Source organism: Lepus europaeus, chromosome 11 (assembly GCF_033115175.1).
Source record: "Lepus europaeus isolate LE1 chromosome 11, mLepTim1.pri, whole genome shotgun sequence".
In the NCBI taxonomy this organism is placed as follows: domain Eukaryota; kingdom Metazoa; phylum Chordata; class Mammalia; order Lagomorpha; family Leporidae; genus Lepus; species Lepus europaeus.
In genome coordinates, this window is record NC_084837.1 from 72,600,784 (window position 1) to 72,614,831 (window position 14,048).

The following is a 14,048-nucleotide window of genomic DNA, read 5'->3' on the forward strand; positions in this document are numbered from 1 at the left end:
CTGTATCATATAGCTCTACAGAATTGCAAGAGAGATGTATGCTCCAAGCAGAAAAGATTAAGAATTGCGAAGTTGGTCAGCACCACGGCTCACTAGGCTAATCCTCCGCCTGCGGCGCTGGCACACCAGGTTCTAGTCCCGGTCAGGGCGCCAGATTCTGTCCCGGTTGCTCCACTTCCAGGCCAGCTCTCTGCTGTGGCCCGGGAGTGCAGTGGAGGATGGCCCAGGTCCTTGGGCCCTGCACCCGCATGGGAGGCCAGGAGGAAGCACCTGGCTCCTGGCGGCCATTGGAGGGTGAATCAACGGCAAAAGGAAAACCTTTCTCTCTGTCTCTCTCTCACTGTCCACTCTGTCAAAAAAAAAAAAAAAAAGAATTGCAAAGTTACCTCTCTCTCTTTCTCTCTCCACCTCTCTCTACCTCTCTCTGTAACTCTTTCAAATAAATAAAAATAAATCAAATAAATCTTACAAAAAAAAAAAAAAAGAGGCTGGCACTGGCACAAGCCCTGGCCTGAAGCTCCGGCATCCCATGTGGGCACTGGTGCTAGTCCCGGCTGCTCCTCTTCTGATCCAGCTCCCTGCTATGGCCTGGGGAAGCAGCAGAAGATGGCCCAAGTCCTTGGCCCCCTGCACCTGTGTGGGAGACCTTGAAGAAGCTCCTGGCTCCTGACTTCAGATTGACTCACCTTCAGCCATTGCGGCCGTCTGGGGAATGAACCAGTATATGGAAGACTTCTTTCTCTCTTTGTCTGTAGCTTTCCCTGTAACTCTGTCTTTCAAATAAATAAATAAAAGTAAATATTAAAAAAAAATTGCTAAGCTGCCTCGCTTATGCTTTATGATTTATGCTATGTATGTGTTGAGATACTGTACATAAAATGTACAAATAGAACATGTTAATAAAAATTATAAAGATTTTAAAAAACAACATAACCAACTTTAGAAGTTCAGAAGAAAACTAACTTGTTTTATATGTTGTTAATGACAAGATTTAGAAAACCTTTTAGTATTCAGTTTTGATTCTTTTGTATTTAATATTCTTGGTATAATTTTGATGCTTAAATATATGTGTATATTTGATACTTTCTCTGAGAGAGTATGTTTAATATAGATTAAATTCACTCTTGAAGTAGGTATTTTTGAGTGTATTTTACTATATAACTTGATATTTATGTATAAACATCTCTGTTTTTCTAATAGGTGTTAGGGGAATATTCCTACCTCTTAGATAAGGAAATGACAGAAGAAGTTATAACCAAACTCTACAAATTACTTATGAATGACTCCATTTCTTCAGAAACAAAAGCCTGGTTAATTGCTGCTGTAACTAAATTGACTCCCCAAGCACATTCTTCTACTATAGTTGAGAAATTAATACAAGAATTTACCGTATCTTTGGATACCTGTATGAGACAGCATGCATTTGAATTAAAACATTTGCATGAGAACATGGAACTCATGAAGAGTCTGCTTCCAGTTGATAAGAGTTGTGAAGATATGATGGTGAGACATCTGTGCTCCATCTTTTTAAAGTTGCATTGTCTTTAATCATAGAGTAATTCTTGCATTTGTGATGTGTCAGGAATATATCAAAATACATGTAGCGCTTACGATGAGGGTTGGAGTTTCTCTCACATTACTTACTGTGAGAAAGAATTTGAGAACTTCCATTGAGTACTGATTCTAAATAGAGAGGAACAGAAGAATCTCTTCTGGAGAACTACAGTGAAGGGATTTATATCCTGTGACTGTCTCTTTCGGTATGTAACAGTTCGGGAATTTCTTTTAATCTAACATTCTGTGTCATTTATTGTTACTCTGTGTTCTTTGAGAATATATTAAAAAAATGGCTTTCCATTTCATTTTGTCCATCTCCCATATAAATTCTATATCGCTTTGAGGTCTGATCACCCATCTTTTTTTTCTGACCTGTATTCAACCACCACACCTTTTAAGCTAGTGTTCTGTTAATTCATACCAACCTGTCATTTAGATTGGTGTAAATTAGCGAACTTCCAAAGGGAAGCCAGGAATTATTCTAATTTTTGTGTGTTAGATGTCATATAATTGAGAAAGAGAAGAGCATGGCAGTGTTAATATTCATTTTCACTCAAGTTTTCATGTGCTGTATTCATTTTGAACATTTGTTCATTAGTTCTTTTTAATAGTTCCTGAAAGACAGAGGTCTTTTTTTTTTTTTTTTTTTAACATATGGCAGGTATTTTAGAGATGTTCACTGAAGGAGTGAATAAATACGCTGTGCCAGTATTTCACTAGGGAATAGCTACGCTTCCCTTCCTTGTGCCTCCAGTAAAACAGAATTATGACACAACACCATCTTAAGAATCTTATTGAAACAAAACCTTTCCAAATTCAGAGTGTGTTTGACAATTACCGGCTGTTCTAAGTATCTGAACAGTTTGCACATACGTGGCTGCATCAGGAGAATGAGCCTGCGGTTTCTGAAGTCTTCACTGCTGTATCTTCTTGTATATATCTCATTTTTATCTGCTCCTTTTCCCTTCACTTTTTCTTACAATTTCTTTTTTTCCACTTAATCATCCTCTTACACCTTTCTGTTTCTGCTAAAATTAAGCAATTGTTCATTGATCTGTAAAAAAAAGCATTTTTAGGTAGAAGGGAATAAGATAATTAAAATCATAATGGGAGCCTTCATGAATGTCCACATCCTAAGCCCTGGAATCTGTGCATATGTTTTCTTTGAAAAGGGACTTTGCAGATGCGATGAGATTAAATATTTCATGATGGGAAGGTTATCCTGGCTATCTTGATAATCATGATATAATCACAGATTATAAAAGTGGGGTAAGAGGTCAGAGAAGAGAAGGCATTAGAATGATGTGGCCACAAGCCAAGGAATGCTAGCAGTCTAGAATAGCTGAAAGAGACAAGGAATGATTTCTCCACTGGAGCACCAAGGGGAAACCGGCCCTACTAATACCTTGATTTTAGCCCTTAGCAGAAAACCAGGGCAGTCACTACCTTACAGCACAAGTCTGTCTGCTGATGGGTTCTAGATCTCCTGAGGGTAGGAACTGTGTCTTCCATTGTCTCCATCATAGACCCTAATAATGAAACCCTGATATTAGATGTTCAAATATGTGTTCTCAGTACAGTGAAAACTTATATTCAGTACTGATTCTGAATAGGCAGGAACAGAAGAGTCCCTTCTGGGAAACTGCAGTGAAGAGATTTATATCTGGTGACAGTCTCTATTGGTATGTAATAGTTCAGGAATTTATATTTATATATATTTATATTTATATTTATTTATATTGTTGTTATATTCTTAACTGGGTGATCTGATTGTAGATGTTTCAAAAAGCTAGAGAGTTGCATAATTTTTTTAGCATTGTAGCTTCTGTTTTTCCCTAAAAATATTTTAGGGTATATGTGCTGAAATTATTTGTGTGAATGTACTGTCTGCTGTTGAGGATAAATAGTGTTAATAAGTGACTACTGCTTCATTTTCATATAGGTGGATGCTTCTTTATCTTTTCTGGATGGTTTTGTGGCTGAAGGACTCAGTCAAGGAGCAGCACCTTACAAACCTCATCACCAACGCCAGGAGGAAAAGCTTTCTCAAGAGAAAGGTAATAGTAGCCTAGAGGTGCTGCCAGAGCCATGTACGTAAGCGCTTAAGATGTGATAATCATCCTGGATTTTTTTTTTTTTAATTAATCTATTTATTTGAGAGAGTTACAGAGAGAGAGAAAGAGACAGAAAGAAATCTTCCATCTGCTAGTTCACTTCCTGATGACTGCAAAGGCCAGGACTGGGCGAGGCTGAAACCAAGAGATTCATTTCTGTCTCCTGTGTAGGTGGTAGGGTCCCAAACACTTGGGCCATCTTCTGCTTTTCCTAGGCCATTAGCGGGGAGCTGGGTTGGAAGTGGAGCAACCAGGACATGAGCTGTTGCTTATATGGGATGCTGGCATCGGTGTCATAGGCTGTGGCTTTACCTACTGTATTGAAAGAGTTACAAAAAGAGGCAGAGGCAGAGAGAGAGGTCTTCTATCCACTGGTTTACTCCCAGAGCTGGGCTGATCCGAAGCCAGGAGCCAGGTGCTTCTTCTGGGTCTCCCATGTGGGTGCAGGTGCCCAAGGACTTGGGCCATTTTCTACTGCTTTCCTAGGCACATTAGCAGGGAACTGGATGGGAAGTGGAGCAGCTGGGACTCAAATTGGCACCCATATGGGATGCTGGCACTGCAGGCAGCAGCTTTACCTGCTACATGGCAGCTTTGCCTGCCATGCCACAGCGCCAACCCCCATTATGGAGTTTTGAAAGAACTTGAAGGTGGAATTGTCATTCTGCTCACTGTTGGAGGGCTGACACATACCACTGTGAACGTATCTGGGACATTTTCTGGAAAAAACCCTGGTGACTCTGAACTTAGTGAGTTTCATTTTCATTCTGAGCAGTCTGGTATTTTTTAAAGTATTTTAGAGTGCTTCTTTCATATCTGATCAGTGAAGTTAGGAAAGAATAGCTTAAAAAAATGCACCCTGTCAGGGAAAGACATCTTTTGATCTTCGCAAAGGTAAAAATCACTGAGTTATTTGTATGGTGTAAGGGAAATTTGCATGTGAATGGTTCAGAATGTCAGTACTGACTGGTAAGATGCTCAAGATCTTTTTAAGATTGTCATGTAGTGATTTCGTTGAGTGAATGGTTCCTTTTTTTTTGGAGAGGCAAAGATATGAATAAGAGCAGTAGTCCCATCTACTGTACACAGGTTTAGTTTCCAAACGCCTGCAATGGCTCCTCAATCCAGCTTTCCCACATGGGTGGCAATTACTTGAGCCATCCCAACTGCTTGAGCCATCACCACTGCTTCAGGGTCCTTATTAGCAGGAAACTGGAATCAGGAGCTGGAGACAGGTCTTAAACCCAGGCACTGTGATATGTGATGCAGGCATCCCAGCCAGTGTCTAAACTACAAGCCTAACACCTGCCCCATGTACTTACTATTTTCTAGGCTCTGTGCTAGACAAATTTAGTTATGAGTATAACTCAACAGTTGTCCCTAAAATGAGACCAAAAAGTTAAAAACTCTAATAATAAGCTTTATGTTATCATTTTGTGGAAGCAAATAGTTATTTTTACTTTTCTTATTTTTCCATCTACGTAGATACAGTGTTGTACAGCAGATCTTCAGTGCTTATTCATGTTGCTTGGTTGAAATTCCATGCCTGCTGATTATTTACTCATTTTCCTCTCACTTTAGCCCTTGCAACCACCATTCTACTCTTTGATTCTATTAGTTTGACTATTTTTAGATAACCCCATGTAAATGGAATCATGAAGTATTTGTCTTTCTCTGATTGGCTTATTTAATTTAGCATGTTATCCTCAGGTTCATCCATGTTGTCGTGTATTGAGGAATTTCTTTTTAAGGCTCAGTGGTATTCCATTCATCAGTTGATGGACTGATAGTTGTTTGCTCTTCTTGATGATTGTGAGCAGTACTGCAAAGAGCAATGAAAGGCTGATAAATCTTTGTGATCCTGATTTCAGTTCTTTTGGATAAATACCCAGAAGTGGGATTGCTGGATCATGTGGTCTTTCTTTCTTTCTTTTTTTTTTTTTTCCAGATTTATTTATTTATTTGAAAGTCAGAGTTAGAGATAGAAAGATAGAGAGATCTTCCTTACACTGATTTGCTCTCCAGATGCCAAGGTTGGGCCAGGCCAAAGCCAGGATCCAGGAGCTTCATCCGGGTCTTGTACATGGGTGCAGGATCCCAAGGACTTTGGCCGTTTTCCTCTGCTTTCCCAGGTGCAATAACAAGGAGCTGAATTAGAAGTGGAGTAACTAGAACTGGAACTGGTGCCCATATGGGATGCTGTCATCATAGGCGATGACTTAACTTGCTATGCCAGAATGCCCGCCCCCCCTATGATATTTCTGTATTTAATTTTCTAAGGAACTTCCATACTGCTTTCCATAGTGGCTTTGCCATTTTGCATTTCCACCAGTAGTGTACAAGAGTTCTAGGTTCTCCACATCTTTGTCAACACTTACTGTCCTTTGCTTTTTTGATAGTAACTATCCTGCGGTTGGGAGTTGGTAATCTTATTGTGGTTTAGATTAGCATTTCCTTCATGATTAATGATATTGAGCATTTTTTCATAGATTTGTTGGCCATTTGTGTGTCATTGGAGAAAAGTTTATTTTTAAGTTCTTAGCATTGGTTTAATCAAGTTATTAGTTCCTTATACTGAGGAATCATAGGTATGTCTTACTTAGTTTGGAGATTAACCCCTTATCAAATAATGGTTTACAGATACTTTTTCCTATTCTGTAGATTGCCTTTTTACTTTGTTCATTGTTTACTGTGCAGAAGCGTTTTAGTTTGATGTATTTCCACTTGTTTATCTTTGCTTTTGTTGTATATTTAGTGTCATATCTGTGAAATCATTATGAAGACCAATATTATGAAGCTTTTCTTTTATGTTTTCTTCAAGTAGTTTTATAGCTTCAGGTCTTACATTTCAGACTTTAATCCATTTTGAGTTGATTTTTCTTTGTGGTAAAAGAAAAGGTCCAATTTTATTCTTTTGCCTGTGGACAGCCAGTTTTCCCCACACCATTTATTGAGCATACTATCCTTTCCCTGTTGTGTACAGTAGTCCTCCCTTAACCATGGGGCCTGCATTCCAAGACCTGAAACTGGATAATACTGAACCTAATACATGTTTTTATATGTGTTTTATATGTCCTGTAGCATTGCCACATAGTATCAGAGTTAGTCTTTCCTCCATGTTTTGTGTTCTGGTGTCTCATTTACATCACTGCTCTTGTGCTTTGGGACCATCATTAAGTAAAATAATGGTGACTTGAACATAAACACTGTGATATTTCAACAGTCAGTCTGATAACTGGGATAGTGATTAAGTGACTGATGAGTGGGTAACATACACAGCATGGATACTCTGAACAAAGGGATGGTTTCATGCCTGGGAGGTGCAGAGCAGGGTAGCATAAAATTTCGTTGTGTTATTCAAAATGGTGTATAGTTCAAAACTTTAGAATTGTGTGTTTCTGGAATTCCCCATTTAATGTGAGTATTTTCAGACAGAAGTTGACCATAGATAACAGACTGCAGAAAGCAAAACTGTGGATAAGAGAGGAAAGTACTGTATACTGGGCATCCTTGTCAAAGATCAGTTGACCACATGTTCATGGATTTATTTCTTAGTTTCTGTTTCACTGGACTTTATGTTTCTCTTTTTGATAGTACCACAGTGTTTTGATTATTGTAGTTTTGTAATATATTTTGAAATAAGGAAGTGTGATACCTCCAGCTTCATTCTTACTTCTCAAGATTGATTTGGCTATTTTTGGTCTTTTGTAGTTTTTCACTGTGGATAAATTCTACCAAACATTTTTCAAGTACTGTTTTGTATGTATTTGAGATGCATAGACATACACACACACACACAGGGCTAGGGGGAGAGATAGAGAAAGCATGAATAAAGAGGGCAGCCCTGAGGTGTAGTAGGTTAAGCCTCTGCCTGTGGCACTGGCATCCCATTGTTCGCCAGTTCGAGTCCCGGCTGTTCCACTTCCCATCCAACTCCCTGCTAATGGCCTGGGAAAGCAGTGAAAGAGGACCCAAGCACTTGGACCCCTACAACCATGGGGGAGACCTGAAAGAAGCTCCAAGCTCCTGTCTTCAGATTGGTCCAGTTCCAGCCATTGTGTCCATCTGGAGAATGAATCAGTGGACAGAAGACCTTTCTTTCTGTCTTTCCCTTTCTCTGTAACTCTGCCTCTCAAATAAATAAATCTTTTAAAAGAAAAAAAAAAGGTGAACTCCCAACTCCCGATTAACTCACCAGATGCTTACCATGCCTGAGATGGGGCTGGGGCTGGAACCAGGAACTGAGAACACAATCCAGGTATCCCAGATGGGTGGCAGGAACCCAATTACTTGAGCTATCACCATTGCTTACTGGAGTTTACATTAGTTGGAAGCTGGAGTCGGGAGCTGGAGCTGAGAATCAAACTCCATCACTCTGATGTGGAGCATGGACATCTTGAAAAACACCTACTTCTACCAAGCATTTAAAGAAGAATTAATGTCAATCTTTTTATTTTTTAAGATTTATTTATTTATTTGAAAGACAGTTACAGAGAGGCAGAGAGAGAGGGAGAGAGGGAGTGGTCTTTTTCCATCGTTGGTTCACTCCCCAGATGGCTGCGACACCTGGAGCTGCACGGATCCAAAGCCAGGAGCCAGGAGCTTCTTCCGGGTCTCCCACGTGGATGCAGGGGTCCAAGGACTTGGGCCATCTTCTACTGATTTCCCAGGCCATAGCAGAGAGCTGGATCCGAAATGGAGCAGCTAGCACTTGAACTGGTGCCCATATGGGAAGGCGGCACTGTAGGCAGTGGCTTTACCTGCTATGCCACAGTACTGGCCCCAGTATCAATCTTTCTTACAAACTCATTTTGTGAGACCAACATTGGTGTTGTCTGATACAAAAGCTAGACAAAGACTCTACCAAATAAGAAAACTCCAGGTTAATATCCCCAACCATATAGGTATGGCAACCCTCAGCAAAATACTAGCAAACTAATTCCAGCAGTACATTGAAAGAATCATATAGATCATATACCATGATTTAGTAGTATTTATCCTTAGTATGTAATAATTCAACATATGAAAAATAATTAATGTTTGCATCTACTTTGGCAGAATAAAGTATAAAAACCATAATGAGTTTCTAAATAGAGGCACAAAAATCATTTGACAAAATTCAACACCCTTCCATGACAAAAACTAAATAAAATAGGAATAAAATGAAAGCTCTCAAAATAGTAAAGGTCATACATGAAAAGCCCACAGTGAAGAACTGAAAGCTTTTCCTCTAAAGTCAGGAATAAGACAACAATGCCCGTTCTTCCCATTTCTGGTCAGTGTAGTGCTGGGAGTCCTAGCCAGAGCAATTCAGCAAGAAAAAGAAAGAATAGGCATCCTAACTGGAAAAAAGTACGTTAGCCCTCTTTGCAGATGGCGTGATATTCCATGTAGAAAACTCTGTTGAGTCTATTAAGAAACTCTTAGAACTAATAACAAATTCAGTAGTTTGTGGATACAAAAAATCAACATATAGAAATTAGTTGTGTTTCTGTACACCAACACTGAACTATTAGAAAAGGAAATTAGGGGCCGATGCCGCGGCTCAATAGGCTAATCCTCCGCCTTGCGGAGCCAGCACACCGGGTTCTAGTCCCAGTCGGGGCGCCGGATTCTGTCCCGGTTGCTCCTCTTCCAGGCCTGCTCTCTGCTATGGCCCAGGAGTGCAGTGGAGGATGGCCCAAGTGCTTGGGTCCTGCACCCTATGGGAGACCAGGAGGAAGCACATGGCTCCTGGCTTCGGATCAGCGCAGTGCGCCGGCCGCAGTGCACCGGCCGCGGCAGCCATTGGAGGGTGAACCAATGGCAAAAGGAAGACCTTTCAAAAAAAAAAAAAAAAAAAAGGAAATTAGGAAAAGAAACTCAATTACAATAGCATCAAAAAAAAAAAAAAAAAGCCATCTAGGAATAAACTTAGCTGAGAAGTTACATGACTTATGTACTGAAAACAACAAAACATTGAAGAAAGAAATCAAGACACAAATAAATGGAAAGCTACCCTTTGTTCTTTAATTGGAAGGCTCATATTGTTAAAATGTCTGTACTGCCCAAAGTAATCTACAGATTCATTGCAATTTCCATCTTTTAAGGCTTCTGTTAAATTGTTTAGCAAAGTCATAACTGATGGCCTAGAAAATTCAGTTCTCTTTCAAAGAGTAATCAGTTTTCTCTCCATTAACTCTTTTTTTTTTTTTTTTTTTTTTGACAGGCAGAGTGGACAGTGAGAGACAGAGACAGAGAGAAAGGTCTTCCTTTTGCCGTTGGTTCACCCTCCAATGGCCGCCGCGGTAGCGCGCTGCGGCCGGCGCACCGCGCTGATCCGATGGCAGGAGCCAGGTGTTTATCCTGGTCTCCCATGGGGTGCAGGGCCCAAGCACTTGGGCCATCCTCCACTGCACTCCCTGGCCACAGCAGAGAGCTGGCCTGGAAGAGGGGCAACCGGGACAGGATCGGTGCCCTGACCGGGACTAGAACCCGGTGTGCCGGCGCCGCTAGGCGGAGGATTAGCCTATTGAGCCGCGGCACCGGCCTCCATTAACTCTTTATACATTGATAGAATATGTGGAGGGAAAAAAGTAAAGTTTTGAATTACAACTTCCAACCTGTGTCTGTGCTTCATATAAAAGTCTTAGGACGTCCAGGGTATGGAATGACAGTCTATAGAATTCCACAGTGAGAGACTTGGTCCAGCTTCCATATTTCCTTATTTTCAAATGTCTAGGGCCTATCAGTTGGCGATTAATAAAGTCAGGAGTGGGGAAAGGAGGGAGTAGGTAGGAGAGTGTGCCTGATTCCTGACATTGCCTGTTTTCCTTTTTAATATAAGTTACGTGGCTGAACCAAATATAATAGCCTAAATTCCCTATGCTGATGCAGTCTTTGCCAAGTACATTTTTTCCCTCATAGAACCATCATTATAAATGGGTTAAATTCTCAAATTAGGCTCTTCCTCTCTTCTCCCAAATCTATTTTTCAAAATTTCTTTAAAGCAAAATTGAAATTTCATGTGTTTAGACTGTCATAGAAAAGGAAATTTACTATGAGATAGGAAATAGCAAGTATTTAATAAATACTTGTGGAATAAAGAATAAAATTACGTGTAAGACTAGAACTAGCTATAAGACAGAAAATAAAGAGTGGGGGAGCATAGGCATTTTATCCATAAAGAGTTGTTAATTCTGGAATCCTTCAAGTATCAGTCAGTCTGGTACTGATATTACAGAAGATTTTTCATTTTCAGAGATTAGTGGTTAAATGTCACTTTAATAACTGATACTTAGTTCTTTTGGGTAGAAAAATGTTTAGTTTATAAAAAATAAATTTGAGGAAAATATTCTAAGATACTAACAATTACAGTGATTGATGGAGTGATGGGAATGAACTTGATTACCAGTCCCCACCCAAGAAAAGCATTTAGGAATCAGTGTGGATTATGTATTAAATCATTATCCAGGCCAGCACCATGGCTCACTTGACTAATCCTCTGCCTGTGGCGCCAGTACTCCGGGTTCTAGTCCTGGTTGGGGAACCAGATTCTGTCCCAGTTGCTCCACTTCCAGTCCAGCTCTCTGCTGTGGCCCGGGAAGGCAGTGGAGGATGGCCCAAGTCCTTGGGCCCTGCACCTGCATGGGAGGCCAGGAGGAAGCACCTGGCTCCTGGCTTTGGATTGGTGTGGCGCGCCGGCCATAGTGGCCATTTGGGGTGTGAACCAACAGAAGGAAGACCTTTCTCTCTGTCTCTCTCTCACTGTCTAACTCTGCCTGTCCAAAAAAAAAAAAAAAAAAAATCATTATCCAAATATGTTGTAGCCCTCTTTCTCTCTGCCTCTGCTTCTATACCTCTGCCTTTCAAATAAATGAATAAATTTTTTTTAAAAGGAATTAAGTAGTATTAGGGTTAAAACCTGAGTGGACCACCAACACAGGGTGCTTGCTTGCTAGGCTTTTGTTGGTGGCACATCCTTCTGTGGAAGTAAATTTTACTTTGCTGGACTGCTCCTGAGACAAGTATCTGTTCTTATCTGGCTGTGTCATTTCCTGTGTTCACAGTCTGTAAATTTGTGGCAAACTTTCCTTTTCTTTCTTTCTTTCTTTTTTTTAGATTTATTTATTTAAAAGAGTTAGAGACAAACAGAGAGAAGTCAGTTGGTTCACTCCCCAACTGGTCATAAAGGCCCTGGCTGAACCAGGCCACAGCCGGGTGCAGGAGCTTCATCGGGGTCTCACACATGGGTGGCAGGAGCGCAGAACTTTGGCTGTCTCCACAGCTTTCCTATGCCATTGGCAGGAAGCTAGATGGGAAGTGGAGTAGCCTGTACATGAACTGGCACCCACATGGGATGTCAGCATTGCAGGCAATGGCTTTATACGCTACACCACAATGCTGTCCCCTGTGTCAGACTCTTTGCTATGACTTCTCATTTGTAAAATGTGGATAATTGGGGCCGGTACTGTGACATAGTAGGTTAAGCATCTGTCTGTGGTTCCGGCATCCCATATGGGCACCCGTTTGTGTCCTGGCTGCTCTTCTTTTGATCCAGCTCTCTGCTATGGCCTGGGATAGCAGTGCAAGATGGCCTAAGTGATTTGGCCCTGTACCCATGTAGGGGACCCAGAAGAAGCTCCTGGCTCCTGGATTTGGATCAGCCCAGCTCTGGCCATTGCGACCATTTGGGGAGCAAACCAGTGGGTGGAAGACCTTTCTCTCTGTCTCCCCTTCTCTCTGTCTATAATGCTTCCTCTCAAATAAAAATAAATAAAATTCTTTTAAAAATGTGGATAATTATAGAAAGCATTTATATTTTATTTTTTTTTCTTTAAAGATTTATTTATTTACTTGAAAGAGTCACAGAGTGATGGCCAGGGCTGGGCCAGGCCCAAGCCAGGAGTCAGAAGTTTTATCTTCTGCTCTCCCACAAGGATATAGGGGTACAAGCACTTGGGCAATCTTCTGCAGCAGGGAGCTGGATTGGAAGTGGTGCAGCTGGGCTGGAACCAGTGCCTATATGTGATGCTGGCACTGCAGATGGTTAACCCACTGCACCACAGTGCCAGCCCTAGCATTTATATTTTCTAAGGTACTTTTTTTTTTTTTTTTTTTTTTTTGACAGGCAGAGTGGACAGTGAGAGAGAGAGAGAGACAGAGAGAAAGGTCTTCCTTTGCAGTTGGTTCACCCTCTAATGGCCGCCGCGGTAGCGCGCTGCGGCCGGCGCACCGCGCTGTTCCGATGGCAGGAGCCAGGTGCTTCTCCTGGTCTCCCATGGGGTGCAGAGCCCAAGCACTTGGGCCATCCTCCACTGCACTCCCTGGCCACAGCAGAGAGCTGGCCTGGAAGAGGGGCAACCGGGACAGGATCGGTGCCCCGACCGGGACTAGAACCTGGTGTGCCGGCGCCGCAAGGTGGAGGATTAGCCTGTTGAGCCACGGCGCCGGCCTAAGGTACTTTTTTTGATTTAAGAAGGTCAGAGTTAGAGAGAGAGACACAGAGAAAGGTCTTCCTTCCATTGGTTCACCCCACAAATGGCTGCCATGGCCGGCGCGTTGTGCCGATCTGAAGCCAGGAGCCAGGTGCTTCCCCCTGGTGTCCCATCAGGTGCAGGGCCCAAGGACTTGAGCCATTCTCCACTGCCTTCCCGGGCCACAGCAGAGAGCTGGACTGGAAGAGGAGCAACTGGGACAGAATCCCGCTCCCCGACTGGGACTAGAACCCGGGGTGCCGGCACCGCAGGTGGAGGATTAGCCAAGTGAGCCATGGCGCTGGCCTAAGAAAGTCCTTTTTGTTATAATCTTGACAGTCCAAAAAGATAAATCTGCCAGTTAGGGTTAGGTTTAGCTAATTAGCATATTAAAAAACAAAAGTAGGGCCTTATACAAAGTAGGTGGGGTTATTGTTGTCTCCCATCAGAAATAATAGGCAGCCTAAGAAGGTGATAGATTCCTAATTATAAAAAACCCAGACTTTACCTCTCTGCCATCTGTGATGTTCCACTTCACCTATATGGCTGCCTACACTTCATCAAGTTGTCAACTAGCCAACAGAAAAAAAAAAAAAAAATGATTGCTTACCCTTGCAGGAGTGCCCCTCCTAAAAGTTACATAATGGCAAAAGAGTATAGAAATGTCTCTTCTGGCTGGCTTGGACCTAGCTAAGAACTGAAGGTTCTGTTACTTAGAAGGAAAGTTGGGTGTGAAAGGAGCATTGTGGTGTAGCATGTGCATCTCATGTGGGCGCAGGTACTTGGGCCCCTGCCACCCACATGGGAGACCCAGCAGAAGATCCAGCATCCTGACTTTGGCCTAGCCCAACCCTGGCTGTTGGGGCCATTTCGGGTATGAACCAGTAAATGGAAGACCTCTCTCCCTCTCTGTAACTCTGAC

At 41.9% G+C, this 14,048-nt stretch overlaps 1 protein-coding gene across 1 annotated transcript in view; it reads left to right on the forward strand.

Moving 5' to 3' along the window:
* AP4E1 (adaptor related protein complex 4 subunit epsilon 1) overlaps positions 1-14,048 on the forward strand; it is an 81,160-nt gene that overhangs the window by 48,867 nt on the left and 18,245 nt on the right. The window contains exons 14-15 of the mRNA XM_062205911.1: positions 1,201-1,503; positions 3,500-3,614. Coding sequence (XP_062061895.1) covers positions 1,201-1,503; positions 3,500-3,614 — 418 coding nt within the window. The remainder of the gene's footprint in view (positions 1-1,200; positions 1,504-3,499; positions 3,615-14,048) is intronic.